The sequence below is a fragment of the Anthonomus grandis genome, chromosome 2 (genome assembly GCF_022605725.1).
Source record: "Anthonomus grandis grandis chromosome 2, icAntGran1.3, whole genome shotgun sequence".
In the NCBI taxonomy this organism is placed as follows: Eukaryota; Metazoa; Arthropoda; class Insecta; order Coleoptera; family Curculionidae; genus Anthonomus; species Anthonomus grandis.
The window spans coordinates 16,710,939-16,731,037 of NC_065547.1; the positions used below are offsets into that span (position 1 = coordinate 16,710,939).

The following is a 20,099-nucleotide window of genomic DNA, read 5'->3' on the forward strand; positions in this document are numbered from 1 at the left end:
GTACGTAAAATGATTTAATACCCTGTATATTGACACATCCATTAAACCTTAATTAATATTTGGCTTATACTGCCCTCCTTAGTTAAAACGTCCTAACTACAAAATTCTCTTTTTTTGGCTTATTACATTTTATTGACCTATCAAATGGTATCTACCTCCTTGGCTAAATTAAAAAGTTCTAACTACATTTTTTATGCCTTAAATTCAACTAAATATATTGTTCGATGTGCAGAAAAGACGATAATCCCAAATTAAAATGTCCTATCTATCTTTTTCTAAGTTAAATTGTCCTAAGTAGCATTCCGTTTGTAGAATATTCATTTGTGCCAATAGGGGCATATTCGAAAAGTGCTAGGCAAGTGGCAATAATATGGCATGAAGGGGTTGTGGGTCGAAATAAGAAAAATTTAGTTTCAACTTTTTTTTATATAACAGAGACTTATGTTACGATCCGGCTTGACGACTGTGCAGCTCAAAACAAAATTGGACTTTATTTTTTTTCTTTACGTTGTAAACTCTATCGAGACTGAACTGGAGAATTTGGAAATAAAGTACTTTTAATCTGGTCACACTTTTATGTCCGCGGACTCGTTCCAGATAGAACAATTATTGAAAAGGTACGGTAAGGTATTCGATTTTAATGATTTTAAATCGGCTGTAGAAAAGGCAAACTCATCTAAGGTCCATGTAAAAGAGATGAACATAAAAAACTTTTTTGAATGGAAAGATTGTTCATCCAAGCTTAAGCTTCAAAAAAATGTTCCCAAAACTTGCAGAATATAGTACAACTGCACTTTAAAAGGGGATAAAATGTGTTGTACTACAAAAATGCCTTTTCGGAAGAACCAAAACCTTCTTGCCGAACACAATGTCGAGGTGTAAAATTAAAAAGAAAACAAGATCTGATTTCTAAGCTACGTCCTATTATTCCGGCTAACCGAATGATATTCTGGATGAATTAGCTGTTTCCCAAAATAATGATACTGACAATAAAGAAAATGTAGATTTCCAGTAAGAGTAAAGCACTTTTTGAGTAACTGATTTCCATTCATAATGATTTCATGATTTACTTTCATCCTTCATTTTTTTAATGTTCTAATGTTTTATTAGTGAGTAATTTAGTTATAATGTTAATTTGAAATGTAACTCCTTTGTCTTTAATAAAAATCAGTCCAAATATATACATATATATTTTTTTTATTATAATTACTTTACTAAGTTAAAAAGTCCTATCTAACTTTTTTTTCTAAAATTTCACCAAATATTGAATCTAGTCCCTTATTAAACTTTACCCACAAATGTAAAAAGCAAATTTCTAAGCATATAAAAAAAAATCAGGGAATTACTTCAAAACATGAGGACTGCATATTAGTTTTCATAAAATCTCAATTTTCTCAGCTTTATCGATTTGCGAGTTAGGATGTTTTAACTAAGGACGGCAGTTTAGGTACTTCGCTTTATCCCTGAGCAATGCGCTAGTTAGACCCGGTTGTACAATGGGTGTTTACCGACAATTCATAAAGATCCGGTTCAGTGGAATTAATCCGTTGTACAATGTTGGTTCAAATAATAATCTGCAGTTCATCTTGAACGTCCAGTTTCGAGCGTTCAAAGGGAGTTCAAGCAAATTTTTGAGGTTAGGTTAATATTTAGTTAGTTTTGACTTTTAGAATATCATTTTGATATTTTTTATTTATGTAACTACAGTCGCCCTTCAATAATTAGGTACTCTAGGTTTAGTTTATAAACCATAACTACAAAAATGGATCCTATTTAGGAAGATATTACAGATGACGAAGATTTTCTGGAATTAGTAAATAAAAGTGTACACCTTAGATCACCACAGGAATACATCGGATCATTGGAACGTTTGTGATAATAAAGAATTTAAGGCTAGATTTAGGTTGGACAAGCAAGCTGTAACATTGTTAGTAGACGTGTTACGGACGAGTATGATGATTTGTATTCGTTCAATTACACGATTTATAGAACTTAAAAATACTTTTAGAAACCATGCATTGACTGCTACTGAAATGGTATGCGTTGCTCTACGCTTTTTCGCTACAGGAAGTTTGCAGCAAGTTGTTGGGGACTTTGGAGGCATACACAATTCAACAGCAAGCCGAAAAATATATAAGGTTTTAAAACCAATTGCTCGATTAATGCCAGAGTTTGTAAAAATGCCTAGAACTGAGGCAGAAATTAACAGCATAAGGCAAGAGTTTTTTATTAATGCTAGGTTACCGGCAGTATTAAAAAACTTGCTGCATTGGTACTTTGGATTGTACTCACATTAAAATCCAATCTCTCGAAGGGGAAAATTATAGAAATCGAAAAGGATTTTTTTCATATAATGTCCAAGCTATTTGTAGTGCAGAACTTAAATTCAAGGATATTGTCTGTAGGTGGCCAGGGTCTGTTCACGATTCTAATATATTTAGAATCAGTAGAGTCCAAAATTATTTTGAAAATAGGGTGTAATGACAATTTTGTTGTAGCAGACAGTGGTTATGCCATTAAGTCATATATTCTATCCGCAGGGAACTGTTATAGGACCTCTGCTTTTTAATATCTATGTAAATAATTTGTTTGATGCTGAAATTGACAAAACAATTATTGCCTACGCAGACGACACGCTGGCTACTTTTTCTGGAGAGTGGTGGGACGCTGTAAAAGAAAAAGTTAAGTTGGGTTTTATAAAGATAAAAAACATTTTGGATATTCTTAAACTTACAGTTAATATGAAAAAATCAATGTATGTTCCCTTTTCAATTACTGAAGCAAATAAGTCAGAGTTTCATGAAATAGTTTTTAATGAAGGTGGAGAAGTTTTAAAACAAACAATGTCAATAAAAGATTTGGGGATAATAATTGACTCACATCTTAAATCGGATCTTCATGTGCAATATATAATAAAAAAAATGCGATATTTAATTTGTAAATCTTACATCTTGAACGAGATCTTAAAATTATTTATTATTATTATATTAAATTTAGATATAAAAAACTCTTGATAATGGTTTATAAAACTCTGGTTGAGTCCATCTTAAGATATGGTATTTTGGTATGGGGAGGAATGTATACAAGTAACCTTCAGTCACTTCATATAGTTCAAAATTATATAGTTAAAATACTCAAGAAACCTAGACTATATTCGACTTCACTACTCTACTCACCAGAGATTTGTGATATAAGATCTTTGTATACAGGGTGTTTCAGAACTGTAGGATCAAACTTCTGGGGGTTGTTCAGTGCAACAGAAGAATCCATTTGAGTATAGGAACCCATGTCCGGAATTGCGTCACTACGGCCGTAAGACGCGTTAAAATTTATAAAAAACATTAATTACCTAAATAGGATCTGCTGCATTTATTTTTACCTTTTGTACATGATACCATAACAACAATTATTTAAAATCAACGCTTATCAATGTCAATTCTCATGTTTAAAAATTTTATAGCTTTCAATTTTTAAACATTTATTGCTAATGGATAACTTTACCAATCAAGAATTGGCGGATATGCATTTGGCATACGGAGCAACAAACTGCAATGCACGAGCAGCATCGCGGTTGTATCATGAACGTTATCCCGAACGACAGCATCCTGGATACAAAAAGTTTATTGCGGTTCATCGGCGGATCGCTGAGACAGGCATGTTTAAGACCAAGATGCATGATACTGGTGTTGCTCGAACCGTAAGAACGGTAGAATTTGAAGAAGAGGTGCTTCAGCGAGTTGCCGATGAACCATCAAATAGCACACGTGACGTCGCTAAGAATATGAATACGATTAACGCTTCTGTCTGGCGGGTACCACACGAGCAACAACTCCATCCTTACCACTTCCAGATAGTTCAAGGTATGACTGCAGCCGATTATCATCCTAGAGTTCAATTTTGTCGATGGCTTCTGGATCACATCATTGCACAACCAAATTTTTTACGATATGTTTTGTGGACCGATGAAACTTCTTTCACAAGAGACGATATTTTTAATAGTAGGAATAAATAGAATAGCCATGTTTGGGACGAAGGACATCCTTATGCAATTTTTCCAAGAAAACATCAGAATCGTTGGTCTGTCAACGTATGGGCAGGCATTGTTAATGATTATTTAATTGGGTCATACCTTCTACCAGAACGGTTAACAGGACCTGTTTATCTGCGTTTCCTATGTATTGAGGTTGGACGAAGACATTTTCAACAATTGTTGTGATGGTATCATATATAAAAGGTAAAAATAAATGCATCAGATCCTATTTAGGTAATTAATATTTTTTCTAAATTTAACCGCGTCTTAGGGCTGTAGTAGCGTAGTGACACATTTCCGGACATGGGTTCCTATACTCAAATGGATTCTACTGTTGCACTGAACAACCCCTAGAAGTTTGATCCCATAGTTCTAAAACACTCTGTATAATGGAGGTATGCAACTTTATATACTCAACTCCAAAAATAAAAAATAATATTGTAAGACATAACTACCAGACCAGGGGCCGTATTTTTGAAACCATTCGAATTTGATTCGCATACGAACTTAGAGGATTTCGCACAAAAAATCGATATTCGTATTTTCTACCGCATCGTATGCGAACTTTTTCGCATGCAGTTTCTCGAGTGGGTATATACCATTCGAATTTCAAAGTTCGTGTGCGATTTTCAATTTGATTCTGTCACTTGTCTTATTTTGATTTTAAACTAGCTTTGTTTTTTTTTAAATTTGTGTGAGTTCATTAAGTATTTTCGTAGCGTTTTTTTGTTGTATTGAAAACAAAAACAACTATAATCAAATGGCAAGATTAAATAATCTTGTGCAAAGAAACGTCGTCGATGCACTGGAATAGACTGAAACTCTGGTAGATAGAAGGAATAGGATATATTTTTCATTTTTTCACCCTTTTGAAATGTATTCAGATGCTCAATTTATTAAATTATATAGATTAAGCAAGCCTATCACGATGGAATTGATGCGTGCTCTTTATGTGCTCCAGGGAGACTGTGTAATCTGCCCGCTACTTTTATCCACAAGGCTTGTACAGTTTTAGCTGAAAAATCTTGGGTGAATTTGTCCGACTTTAATTCCGGGTGCCATAAATAAAATTAGTTCTTTTTTTGCTCACTCGGCACAAAACCGCAATATTCTTTATTTTTTGAATCCAACTTAAAAAAAACCTCAAAATTCCCTAATGTTTTTAAACTTAAATTTCAGGTTAGGTTAAAAAATCTTAACATGGCCTCCAAAGTCGAGTGCTACGTTGCCACTACATTTCATGTTCGTATGCGAATGAAATTTCGAATGCCGTTCAAATATGCACTTTTTCATTCGTTTGCGAATTGAATTTTACCACGCGACTTTGTTTGCATTGGAAGATTCTCGCATGGTTTAAAAAATACGGCCTCAGAATGTTAACGAGCCTAATGCTGAACATACTTCCATCAAAGAAAAGTATAAATCAAAGATTTGTCACTTATTTAGGTCCTAAACTCTTTAATATGATATCAAATGACAAGAAATGTCCCAACTAGGAAAAAATTTATTTTCTTACTTAAAGACCACTTATTTATTAACAAAACTATCTTATTAGTAGATGTATGTATAGGAATAGGGTCTCTAATGTATTTTAATGTATGGTGTGGGTATGGTAAAAAATATTATAACTTGTGTTATGTAGGGGAATTATGTATTTTGGCTACTTTTGTTTTTTTTTTCGTAAAGAGCTATAGTATGGCTCCATTGTCTTAAAAAGAATTATATTTATTTTTTTTAGAGTAAAAAGAATTAAGATATAGGTACTAACATTTATTTGAGTAGATAAGGATTTAATTGCACAAACATGCACAATACAGTAGCGTTGTACCTAGTGTTAAAATATTTATATTATATTATTATAAACCCTCAAACTTGAGCCGAACATGTTAATGAGTCTCAAATCTGAACAAGGAATCCCATAGAGAGATGCTTTGGAAGTTTAAAAAGAAGATTCCCGATACTCTCTAGGAATAAGACTACAACGGGAAAAAAGGAGGCTATTGTTATGGCTGCAATGGTTCTTCATAATATTGCTTTATCTATGGTGCGAATCCTTCAAGTATCAATGATGAACTTGCAGCTGCAATAGAGTTGACCAATAATGTTAATAACAATATTCAACGTGTCTCAGGGGGCACAATAGTGTTCGTTATACATTAATAAATACATACTTTCAAAATTTGTTGAAAAAACATGTACATACATGCCATATGTCTATCGAAAAAACACACCAAAATTCAAAAACAAATTAGGCACTATTTTGTTGAAACACCAAACAAATCTAAGGTAAGTGTAGTTATACAGGGTGTCCAGTTTGATATGAGCCTATGCCTTTTCTCGGATCCTGTCAGAGATTACAAAAAAGTTAAATGCAAAAGTTTTTGGGGTCCTATTCCTAAAATGTTATATTTTACATATACAGGGTGTTTGAAATTTCGTGAGAAAACATCAACTTCCTTAAATAGAATACTAATTTTTGGATTCTTCCGAAAATTTTAAATCTATTTTATGTATAATGTTCTATACTTCTAATGTTAACAAGCTACAAACAAAATGAAATTATCATTTTACTCACTTTATCTACTTGCTGCCGGAAAATTATTAAAAGGAGAACAAAAACAATTCCATTTTTCTTTCTTAAGAGCTACCGGATGGTGAAAAAGAATTAATGGTACTATTCTGGTACCAATCACCATCCGATTACGGACCCTTATTATACCCTTGACTACAGTTTGATGTTGTTGTTGAATTTAGGTATAGAACATTATACATAAAATATATCTAAGGTTTTCTGAAAAATTCCAAAATATTTAGGGTGTTCCATTTAAAATAAGGAAGTAGACACTTTCCCAATCCAAACACTCTGTATATGTATAAATCAAAGTAATAATATAATATCTTAAGAGAGTGACTCCAAAAAACTAACTTTTTTGTTATAATTTACAGGTTCCGAAAATAAGCATAGGCCCTTAATAGACGGGCTACCCAGTACAGAGTATTGTCCAGCAACTGAGAACTTACGCCCGAAAAGAATGCGGCAAAAAAATTAAATGGCTTTGAGATATTGCCAGATTGTCACTCTCTAAATCCTTTTATATGTGTTAATATTTCTTTGCACTAAGGTTAAGTATTAAATATCCTGTATATATATTATATTTACATCTCATAATATACATATATTCTTATCTTCGAAAATTGTAGTAATGTATCTATTTAAGTTTATAATACATTTATATTGTAAAACAAATTATGTCCCTTTTATAAATACTCAGATTTATTCACGAGGCGGCAACAAAGCCTCATTTTGCCAGCGTACTATGTATTAAATACGGAAATATCACATCGTGATTGGTCAACAGGCGATAAACGGTGGAGTTCTCGATGGGGTTTTTTGAATAAATAATGTATCTGCAGGTGTTCTATTTATTTCGGTTTTCTGCAAGTTTAGTTTACGCATAGGCGTAGGGAGGATTCCATTAATATCTGGATTATATGGACGTTGGCGTTTGTGGTTCTTTCTATTATTTATTATTGTTGTATTTCTTTTAACGTTTTGTCTTTAAGTTTTTGAGTATTTAGTTTTAATTTGTGTTGTTATCGTTATAGACAATTGATATAATCTTCTTGAGTTTCTAAATATAAGATTTACAGTAAGTATGATTTGACTTTACTGAAAAAGAAGATAAAGATAAAAAGTAAACTAAAAATACTAGCATAAAAAAACTTCATATTTTTAATTTTTATAGCCGATTCAATTTTGTAAACAAAGTTTTTTGTATGTAGGTTTGTATACGGAAAGCTATATTTGGCCTTATGATGAAAGGAAATAGGTTTTTAAAAGGAAAACATCTAAGCTGGTAATCAATGGAAATTGTTGCAAATGTTTATAGAGGTTGCGATGAGGAAGCTCAAAACAATGCATTTAAAATTCTTCTAAAGAGAAAACTCGATCGTGTTTGCATGTACACTGGCGTCTCTAAGTCCACTATACAAAAGATTCATAAACAAGATAAGAGAAGAAATAGAGATAGGCCAAATGATGTGCTTGTGCCACCGCCTAACAAAAAATCTCGCTCTTCTGTTAAGAATGACTTTGAAGATTTTCCAATAATAAGGCGCACAATTAATAACTTTTACCAGGAATTAAAAATTGTTCCAACGACGACCAAACTTCTACAGAAGTTGCGAGAGACCATTGATTTTCCGTATTCCAAGGAAACTTTAAGATGTTTACTAAAAGCAAATGGGTTTTATTTTAGGAAATGTCAAAACAAAAGGAAAATATTGATGGAAAGGCCCTCTATACTTCATTGGCGGTATAAATATATAAACGCGATACAGAAGTATAGAAATGAAGGAAGAAGTATAGTTTATATAGACTAAACCTGGGTCGACAACGATTTGACTTTTCAAAAGTGTTGGCAAAGCACTGATGTTTTTGGTATTACTAGTAACATCAGAGCAAGTGGTAAGAATTTTTTGTAGTTAATTAAATAAATTGAGGGTTTAAATGTAAGCATTAAAATTTCGTTATAATTATAGTGTTTAGCTAAAAAACTTAGTATAAAAAGTTTTTTTTTCTTGCCATAATATTTTATATACAGTTTTTTAGGTAGTTTAGTTATTGTTCATGCGGGTTGTCAGAATGGCTTTATTCCCAATGCCAGTTTGATATTCAAAGCTGGTCAAGCAACTGGGGATTATCACGGACAAATGAATCGCGAAAATTTTATGAAATGGCTGGAGGAAAAATTAATTCCCAATATTCCGGCTAATTCAGTGGTCATCTTTGATAATGCACCATATCATTCCGTGCAAGAGAATAAAGTGCCGACCAAATCAAGCACCAAGAAAACTATGATCGATTGGTTGACGGCAAATGGTAAGTAAAAACGCATTATTTGTATTTATATTAAAAGAAAAAATATCTGCGAACAGCTACAATTGATATGGTAAAGTTTTGCATTTTATGACTCATCAAAGAAGAAAATATACTTATAATAAGTTTGACTCTGGGTTAGGGATAACCCTGGATTGAAAAATCGGTCTTTAGAGATATATTTATTTCTACATTAACTTCGCGGTATATTAAATATTATTTTTTAAAGGATAATAATAGGTTACCTACTGGCCACAAAATGCATAATTTTTTTCATCCTCTATACTTACTTAAAGAAAAAAAAAATAAAAATACTAATACTGAACGCAAATGGGAGTTGTTCCAGTTTAGAGTAGATAGAGTATTACGTTCCTTATATGTGCGATCTCAACCCAATCGAACTGATATGGGCCCAGTTGAAACATTTTGTTCATAGTCGCAACACTACTGGCGACATATCCATTAAAAATTTAATAGAACAAGTACAACTGGGCATTGCTTCTATCACACCTGCACGTTGGGCTGAATGCTGTAAACATGTAGTAAATATTGAAAAAAAATACTACGAAACTGATCAATACATGGAAGAGGTAGAACCACTAATTATCCAGCTTGGCGAGGAAGATAGCAGTGAAGATGAATCCGATAAAAGCGATGCCGAAGAAAATATCAGTGACGAGGACTAATCAATATTACATTTTAGAATGAAATATAATAAATAAATTTTATGTATGTTTAAACGTTTTCGATATGTACAGGGTGATTGGAAAGTACAACTATTTCTTGACATAGTGATTCTAGAGGTCATTTGTGACAAATTCATCCCTATCACCTGGGGGTCTAAAATTTACGAACTCCGAGATATAACCCCGTTTTAAGAATTTTTTCATATCCCGCCTACGCTAATCTTAAAAAGAAAAAAATCAAAATCTTATTGAATTACTTATGACAATCAATTGATTTTTTTTTAAATATTCAAACAAATCACTAGTAAGGTAGTTACTTTTTATTTTTTTAAATTAATTCTAAATACCTCTTGCTAGTAATATTCTAAAATTTTGGAGCTTAACACATTTCTTTTTATTTAGAAAATATCGCGGGCCTAACAGTTTAAAGAAGAAAATCAATAGATTGTCAAAAAATAAGTAATTCAATAATATTTTGATTTTTTTTCTTTTTAAGATTAGCATAGGCAAGATAGGAAAAAAATCTTTATTTCATGCATATATTTATTACTTAACATTATTCTACGTAATTTTACACCATATTACTACAAGTATATTTCTTTACTAAATACCACATTTTTATTCTATTTAAATATATTAAGTTTTATTAAAGAAAATAATTTCGCACGCCTATGAATCGAAGAATATCAATACGTTTTTATGGGCATTTCCCCTCTGCGTCTCTGTTAAGTTAAAAGTTGGCGTATAATACATCGAGGACGATACAAGTACAAAAATATTTTTGTGGCATACTCTTTTTTTTATGTGGCTATTGCAGACTTTAAATAGAACCTAGTTTAACTTGTATTGGAACAACACACGAACCTCTGAACTACGTTCAACGAAGAACTGCAGTTTAGTAGAACTTAAGTGGAACCACTGCTTGTACAACCGGGCCTTGTACTTTTTTCACTGCTTGTACAATCGTTTTTTTTGTCGGGGCTTTCTCCTCCGAAGAGTACATGTTCCAGGAATTTAAAAAATATTCCATTAATGTACCGGAATATCTGTGAATATTCCTGGGAAATTGGTCACAATTTTGGTTAAGGCAATTTGGTTTATTCCTTAAGGGGCAGTTTTAGGCATAAATTTTACTTTTCATATAAAGGAGTATCTTGATGGGTTTGAGGAACGGATTTGAGGGTAAAAATCTGACTGGGCTAAGGATTTCGGTTGGGACATAATTGTCGGTAATTTTCTTGGCAAATTTTCACTTATCTTGGGAATATTTTCATGAAATGATTGGAATATTCTCAAAATACCTTAAGTCAAAAAAAAGCTTTTTTTACTCAACAATTTCATGTAAGAATGTTTCTCTACATCAAAAACTTTTCGAATTTTGTCAATCAAGATCCGAAAAATCATCAAATTAATTTATTTTTCTTAAAAATATAATAGAAGAATTCCTGACGATGGATTTTACAGCAAAAACCTGTAAGTTACAAATTTACAGTCCCTTGTCATATTATTAGATCCATGCTCAAAAATTAAGTTTTCCTGACTAGGCCTAGGCACGTCACTAGGCACTTAGGATGCTAGTTTATGTTAAAACATCGAACTTTATAAATATACAACTAAAGTCTATGAAAGGAAGGGTGAACTTACATGAAAATAAATTTCTTTGCAAAAACCAGCATTTTGTGTGAACATCTTTCGCATCCAACACAGCTTTAACGTGACGGCGCATAGTAATACACAATATACTTTCGAATTTCATTTTGATTTCTGGGTTATATTTCCAAATTTTAATAGGTATATGGATTAATTCTTACTGGGTTGCATGGGCTTTCATCCTAACTTCAGGTTTCAAAAACTCCCGAATGGGAGTGACTATTCCCGATAGGGTTTGTGTCGGGCGAATTTCCGTTTCCGAATGGCATTTTTCGGCATTCATTGCACTTTCGACAACGCTTCAAGCACTTCAACAATCCCTTATAACTGATTACTGACCACAACCATTTCTGAAGGAGGATGTTTACGAATAATTATAATAGTAAAGTAAAACGAAGGATTAATTAGATATACAGGGCATTCACGATGAAGGGAACCAATTCATTTCAAATTCAGGTGTTTTTTTCTTCTTTTATTTTTTGGACACGTCGATTATCTTTGTCACTTGCGCCTTTTTTTCTGCAATAAAAAAATGCTATACAGGGTATCTGAAGTAGAAGCTATGTTGTCAATATTCATTTTTTTAAATGGAACACCTTGTATATCATGACATTTTACTATTCTACGATATATTCCGAATACTTTTTTTTATAGCATACCATATGCCTAAAGTCAGCGATTTGTAAAATTGAACGTAACAGACTAATAAAACATAGGACATTAAAAAATAAAAATGTAAGTACACAATATTTATTCCAACTGATGTTCAATTTGTTGTCCATTTACTTTAATGCATTTTGAAGTCGCTAAATAACCTCCAATTGCACATTTTCAATCACTTTCGAATCGATGAGGCTTAATATCTTGTCGAATTCTTTGCTTTAAATCATCAATATTATTTGGTGTATTCACATTAACTTTGGACTTTAAATAGCCCCATAAGAAAAAATCTAATAGGGTTATATCCGGTGAGCTTGGCGGCCACTCAATCGGTCCTCGTCCAAACCATCTGTTAGGAAAAGTTGCATCAAGAAATTGTCGAAGGGCGATGGAAAAGTGAGGAGATGCCCTGTTTTGATGAAACCATATCTCATCACTAGGTATGTCAGCCTCTTGTGGATGATGAATGCTAACAGTAGAATAGCGCTCTCCGTTTAATTTTTCTTCAAGAAAAGAGTCCAAGCATTGGATTTTTCACAATACCTGCCCACACATTCATTTTTTAACGCCGCTGTATGTGGTATTCTTGGGTTCAATGAGAATTTTCGGTTTCCCAATATCTGCAATTTTACCTGTTAACGTGTCCATTTAATGTAAAGGTGGCCTCATCAGACCCTACTGATAAATTCCAATTCCTGGAAATTGTGCTAATCGCAACATGGGAATTATTCTCCGTTTCTAATAGAACATTCAGCTTAGCAATTTCATATACTTTTGGTTTTTCTTTAGATAAATTTCTTACATCGCCCCGTTCCCTAAATTTTGAAACAATTTTGCTAACTGTAGATCTAGTAAATACAGAACGATCAGCAGGAATTGCATTAAATATATTACAGATTCTTGTTGTGTACGCACCCGGTCTCCAAAACCAATCATGAGTATTTCGATTCGTTTTTTCTCAGATAAATGCATTTTATTAAAAAATCATGCGTAACTAATATACATAACAGTTATACTTACAAATGCATGAGAAACCGTTATCAAATAGGATTCTAAAATTGAAAACTGTTCGAAAATATTAAGGTCTACTTGCTTTCTAAGAAATCACATAAAAAAATAATGTTGGCGTCATATTGGACAAACCGTCACATTTACTTTAGGCATATGATTTGCTATATAAAATATATCATAGAATTGTAAAACGTCATAATATACAGAGTGTTCTATTAGAAAAAATGTTGACGTCATAGTTTCTACTAAAGACGCCCTGCATAGATTTTTTTTATTTCAAAAAACGCGCAAGTGGCAATATAAATCGACGTGTCAAAAAAATAAAAGAAGAAAAAAAAACCTGAATTTTAAATAAATTTGTTCCTTTCATCGTGAAGGCACTGTATATAATGAAGTAAACAGAAAATCACTGAAGTAACAATATTGTCGGTTGTTAGCACTATATAGGTCCCTCCGGATTTAATGTCTCTATTTGGGGGTTTTAAAAGTCATTTTCTGTTTTTGATCACAGATCAAAAATTACAATTTTTCCTTTTTATACAGGACTATCCAAATACTCGCAAGCCAATTACAATCACTCACAAGATATACAATGCCATCAAAACTACGAAATTGCTCGTAAATCAGTTTACCGCATTCCTAGAAAAAGCGATGAATATCCTTTCTGTCCATCTGATGTTATTGCTGTTTAACTTTAAATGATTTCTTAAAGTTTTACTCTTTAAGTAAGGTAAGGTATCAAAGAGCTTTGGTGCCAAGTACTATTTGATTTTTTTGATAAGAGAACCTCCATACAATTGAATATCTTTTTTGAACCTAGTAATTGAAGATGCGAAACAGGTTGTTTTTCTCAATGTTTTTCTTACCAATGCAGGTCACAACATGCAACTCTCGTATATCCAAAATTGTTGCCTCTTTGTAAAGTAATTCAGTTGGAAATAGTCTAGTTTTGTTCTAGATTAATTTTATAATCCATTTTTGAATAACATCTAAATTACTCAAATGTCATTGCCTTACAGTACCTTAACCCGTTATTTCTTAGCTAAGTTGGGATTTAATCAAGACATAGTATATTATTTTCAGTTGCTGAATCGTTAAACAATATGGTAGTGGTCGGTGCAATGTGAATGTAGTCTGGTTTATATTTTTCATTCGACTTTCACCGTATGAACTGTGATTAGTCGACTTGTTCGAAAAACAATTCTGCGAAATGTCATAGAATTTAGACTGAATAATTTAAATTTTATTGACTACTTCATATGTCGTAAAATGTTTACAACTGTAGAAGGTCAAATGTGTGCAAATCACAGTGCTTATCAATATATAATATGTATAACACAGATATAGATAAAACATTACACTTACTAAGATATCACAGTGTAAATCGAAAATTGACTGAAATATACTTAATTTTCATCAAAAAATTTAAAATGTCACAATTCGAATAATTCGTCTCCCTTCCATACATACAGTACAAGAACAACTTAAATGTAGTTATAAGTCTTGGTTTGCGTGGTGGTCTTCTTCCATTAAGACTCTCTGCTGCACTGTTTTTTTAGGATACGTCATTGCCACCTTCAAACATTTTTTTTTGCGAGAACTTTTACTGTGATTTTCTGCCATACATTTATTTCATAGGTTATATAGAACAGTTGTAACATACTTTGTGGTTTCAGCATCCCGTAAATTCGACCAAGTCTTATCGACGACAAATTTCCCATTCTGATTTTTTTTTGATGAAAATAGTTAAAACCTTTTCAAACACGTAAAATGGTTTAATAGGACAAACTAAAAATGTTTTTTAGGATATACAGGGTGTTCCGTTGATCATGTTACAAACTTCTAGGGCAGATAGAAAACGTCAAAAGAAAAACAAAAGTTCATATAAACATGGGTCCGCTTCCTCAGGGAGCTAGAGCTCTTTGAAAATAACCTTTAAAAACTAGTTTTTTTAATAGCTCCGGAACTACTTTAGCTACCGCAACCAACTTAGGAGGTAAATTATTGTTAGTACGTTTATTCTTTTGAACCTACTAAATAAAAAAAATATTTACCAGGGGCTTCAGAATCAGGGGGGTATTTGGTAAATTTAGGCCCATTTCTTTAAGACTTTAATTTCTGCCCGTTTGGGCATTAGATTATGATGTTCCTATGCTTTTTACATAAAAAAGGTGCTCTTAGTAAAAGTCGGTAAATATCACCGTTTTTGTGGGAATGGACTAAAACCAAACTAAGATACAGCACCTGAATTAATTATTTTAATAATAATAATAATAATAATGCTAATTCATTGCCACTGTCAGTATTTTTTAAATTTGTCACTGTCAGTATTTTTTACATGATATTAATTCCCTTTTTATTATGGTTAAGTAATGGAAGATTACACTTTTGCTGAATACGCCGATATGCTTTTAATTTATGGGGAAGTTTGATGTAATGTTAGAGCTGCTTCTCGACTATATGAAGAGCGGTTTCCCGAAAGGCTAATCCCAGCTCACACACTTTTTGAAAGGGTCAATCAACGGCTCAAGGAGACTGGCTCCGTTAAAATAAAACGCCAAGATAATAGCGCGCAAAGGAACATCCGAATCCCGGATTTTGAGGAAGAAGTGCTTCAGCGATTTGAAGATAACCATCAGTAAGTACTCGAGCAGTAGCTGATGCGATGCATGTAAATCATGTTAGGGTATGGAACGTTGTTAAGGAACAGCTTCTTCGGCCCTACCACCTGCAAAAGGTGCAATCATTAGGACCCAATGATTTTATGCCCCGCGTGAATTTTTGCCAGTGGTTTCTTGACCAGTGTACAGAAGAACCTCAATTTCCAAAATATGTCCTTTTTACTGACGAGGCTTTATTTACAAAAGAAGGCATTTTTAATTCTAAGAATAATCATGTGTGGAGTGAGGAAAACCCTTATGGTATTCATTTTAGGAGCTATCAACATAATTTTTCGGTCAATATGTGGGCCGGCATTGTTGGAGAACGCTTAATTGGTCCAATTATGTTGCCTCCTCGTTTAACGGAAAATATTTATTTAAATTTTTTAAGAAATGTACTGCCAGAACTATTAGATGATCTGCCCCTAAATATACGACAGAACTTATGGTTACAACACGATGGAGCGCCAGCTCATTTTTCACTTATTGTCCGCGAGTTTATAAATGAAAATTTTGGAAGGCGCTGGATTGGCCGTGGAGGTCACCTGGCCAGCGCGCTCACCAGATTTGACGCCCTTAGATTTTTTTCTTTGGGGGCATATGAAAAGTCTCGTATATGAAACTCCAGTCGAGTCAGAAGAAGACCTGGTGGCCAGAATGTCCGCAGCTGCTGAAGTAATCCAAACCACGCCTGATATTTTTAACCACGTCAACCTTAATATGGTGCGTAGATATGATAAATGTATCGATCGTGGCGGTCGGCATATTGAGCAATTAATATTTTAAGTTTATTTTTGTAATACCAATCTTTAATAAAATTTGTTTACGTTTCTAAAATTGTTAATTTGTTGGTTTTTCATTACACTTAAAATCATTTAAACATTTTATGCCTCAAGGTAATTAAAGTGACAGTTAAATAATTTGAGTACCAATTTAATAAAGTGGTTACCTTAACTTTTTTTAAGCATTTATTTTTTGTTTACGCCAGATTTTTTTTTTAATCGTTTATTAATAATAATAGGTAATTCATTTTTGTATCTCATAACTTGCTTTTCGTCAATTTTCACAAAAACGGTGATATTTACCATTTACCGACTTTTACTAAGAGCACCTTTTTTATGTAAAAAGCATAGGAACACCATAATCTAATGCCCAAACGGGCAGAAATTAAAGTCTTAAAGAAATGGGTCTAAATTTACCAAACACCCCCCTGATTCTGAAGCCCCTGGTAAATATTTTTTTTATTTAGTATGTTCAAAAGAATAAACGTACTAACAATAATTTACCTCCCAAAATGGGTTGCGGTAGCTAAAGTACTTCCGGAGCTATTAAAAAAACTAGTTTTTAAAGGTTATTTTCAAAGAGCTCTAGCTCTCTGAGGAAGCTTTTCCGGACCCATGTTTATATGAACTTTTGTTTTTCTTTTGACGTTTTCTATCTGCCCTAGAAGTTTGTAACAAGATCAACGGAACACCCTGTATATAATTTCTGCGAAAAATCAATTTGGTTAAAACCACAAATTGGTTAAAAGAAACACACGTGTTGGTACGTTTGTTACGAAAAGGAGAAAAATGCCCGCGATATTTAAAAACTCAAGACATATCAACAAAGAATTCATAACAAAAAATAGTACATTTGCAGCATGAAACTAATATTATGGCTAGGAACTGTATATTGTTTAAATTAGGTTATGTTTTTGCTAATATTAATGACAAATATATATAGACCTTAACTATTTAAATTCATAAACCAGGTCTTCACCTGTGACAAATGATTGACATAAATGTTTCAGGAATATCCAAATATATATATAACACACATCCATTCTCTATAAATATTCACAGGTATTCCAGAACATTCATAGAATGTTACGTTCCACATTGAAGATTGTACTATGTTAAACTCAAACTGTCGTTTGAACATCACCTTATGAGTAGAAATCACCTGCCTTAGCAGTTTATACATAAATACAGAAATTATTCTAACGCTTTTGCAGTTTGAGAGATAAATTCCCGTATATCCGGCGCCAGGCCTAATTTGTACAGCACATGATAGAACACCATGGTCCAATAAGTGGTGATCTTAGTAATTCTACAAAAAAAAAATCCTTTAAAATTCACTTAATATTGTCAAGGTTAAAGCACTTACAGTAAATTTAATTCGAACCAGAACAGCTTCGGTACCCTCAATAATCTTTGTAAAAAGGTCATTTGTTTATTGGCAAAAGCTGCTTTGGTGGCCATACGTGCCAACACCGCGTATCTGTCTATAGGGCATCCATGGTCATAAGAAATCGCTCTAATTGTATTAAGGTTTCTAAAAACAATATTAAAAAATTCGCTATTGGTATTCATGAGAAAAAGAGATTTAAAATAGATTTTTTTTAACCTTTAAGACAGCTGCCAAGGACCTTAAGGATTGAATTCTACTGAGCCAAGATTACATTAACAGTCATTCAAGCCACTTAAGTTATAGGAAAATCCCAATAAATCAAATGAACTTTATTGTTCATATTTTAAGGTTATCCTCTCATTTTAATTTTTTAATATCCTTAAATAAATAAGAACCTAAACGAAGATCTAATACATATTCAACAATATAGAATGTAAAACTGTAAAACAATATTTAAACGATTCATTTCTAGATCAGTGAATTGGAAGAAGAGATTTAATAGATTGGCCGCCAAAATCACCAGATCTAACACCGCTCAATTTTTTTCTTCGGCAACAAATTATAACAGAATCGGCATCTATTCCAAGAACAGTATTACAGTATTTTAAAATTTAAGAAATAAATGTAATAAATAAATAAATGTATATCCATCCAGTTACCCACAGACATAGATCATTTGATTTAAATCACGATTAAAATTAAGTTATAATCAAAACTTACCTAACAACCAATAAAAGCGACCGAGGCATTTGCTGCAAACAATCCACGATCTGATCAAACTTTTCGGCAGCCACCCTTCTCATATAATTCTCCTCTTCGGACGACAGTTTCGATTTCACTTTAAAACTCATCGTTCTTAAGGGAGTCTGCGTTAAGATTTCCGCAAACATGATGTAATCTGGAAAAAAAGGCACAAGTAATTTTTGTTAGATTTACCCCAATTGGTATTAGGTACCATCTACACCCAATTTTTTCGAATACATCCCCATTTGTTCGTGGTTTCCGAACACTATGGCCTCCCATAAATGACCGAGGGCAATCCGTTCTTCTTTGGAAATTTGTTGGTATAAGCCGTGATCCAGAATTACTAGTTCTGTGTTTCCTTTGGATTTTCTGACTAATACTGAAAAAGTATTTAAATTATTATAAGGTGTTTTTTGTTCTGGTCTGACCTTGAGAATGATCTTTACCAATAAATAAATTAAAGTCAAGTTTATGTTCTGCAATATAGAACTTTAACCTTGGAAACGTTGGACTAATCAGATAACGTTTATTAATTGAAAGATAATTAAGGATAACCTTGAGTATTCAGGAATTAGGATAAAATGTTTCATAAAAATTGTTGTCAAAGTTCATTTATTAGTTGGGACTTTTCTTGGGCTATGACCTTAATGGCGAAATTTAAGGATATAATGAGTCTCGGTTTAAAAAAATAAGAAATAGTAGGCTTGTTAACCTTTGATATCCTTGTATAGGTCTCTTACAAAGGTCATTATAATAATTTTAAACCTGGTTTACATAGAAATCCTTGAGTTTAGACTAATTCTTGATTCTTTGCTATTAGACTATTTTCTCTAGATGACCTTTAATTTGACCTTGATGATATTCAAAGATAATTAACTTGATCATTAAAAAAGTCTCTTGGCTTCTTGGTATTGCTATTGACCTTTACCTAATACAAGATGTTTAAGAATCATAAACTTAAAAATCTAAAACCCTAAAAATTAAAAGTACAATGACACCAGTTTTCTTAAATTTAAGACTAAAAGTATGGTTAACCTTCAGGAACATTGTGAAGGTCTTTTCCAAGGTTACAAAGGCCTTGAATAATTCTAAACAATATTGGTTTAAAATTTAAGAAATACGATTCTTATTCCCTTCCTTAACAATAATATACAGCTTGAAGGTTAAGTATAAGAGAGTCACTAATCTATCTCAATAATTATTAAAAACGTCCCTGTCAACGTGACAAAAGCCACAAATAAATTTGTTTAAATAAATATAATTACGATCCTTGGCTTTACTAATTGGTCCTAATGATAATTTTTGATCTGACCTTAAACATGATGATATTTACGGATAATAAATGTGAGTATGGAAAAGGCCTGTTAACCTTGCCTGGATGTAATCCAGGTAAAAGTCAGTCTAAAGGCCATAAAACAATTTAAAACAATATGCCCTTACCATTTCCAGGATGTGGATCTGCATGCACAAACCCAGTCTGAAATATCTGACAACCAAAAGACTCGAACAATTTATAGTTGATATCCATCAAAGAAAACTCTTCGTCCTTTAACCTTTGAACTTCGCTGATCTTTATCCCGTCAACGAATTCCGTTACTAATACCCTC

The 20,099-nt window shown here is 32.6% G+C and overlaps 1 protein-coding gene across 2 annotated transcripts in view; it reads right to left on the reverse strand.

Moving 5' to 3' along the window:
• Position 1: 1 nt before the first annotated feature.
• The window catches only part of LOC126750515 (uncharacterized aarF domain-containing protein kinase 5), a 74,572-nt gene continuing 54,474 nt past the window's right edge, over positions 2–20,099 (reverse strand). For both annotated transcript variants that reach the window (XM_050460155.1, XM_050460156.1), the window contains 5 exons: positions 19,933–20,098; positions 18,704–18,871; positions 18,469–18,646; positions 17,725–17,892; positions 2–17,667 (listed from right to left, as the gene is read on the reverse strand). In XM_050460155.1, coding sequence (XP_050316112.1) covers positions 17,553–17,667; positions 17,725–17,892; positions 18,469–18,646; positions 18,704–18,871; positions 19,933–20,098 — 795 coding nt within the window. In that variant the 3' untranslated portion in view covers positions 2–17,552. The remainder of the gene's footprint in view (positions 17,668–17,724; positions 17,893–18,468; positions 18,647–18,703; positions 18,872–19,932; position 20,099) is intronic.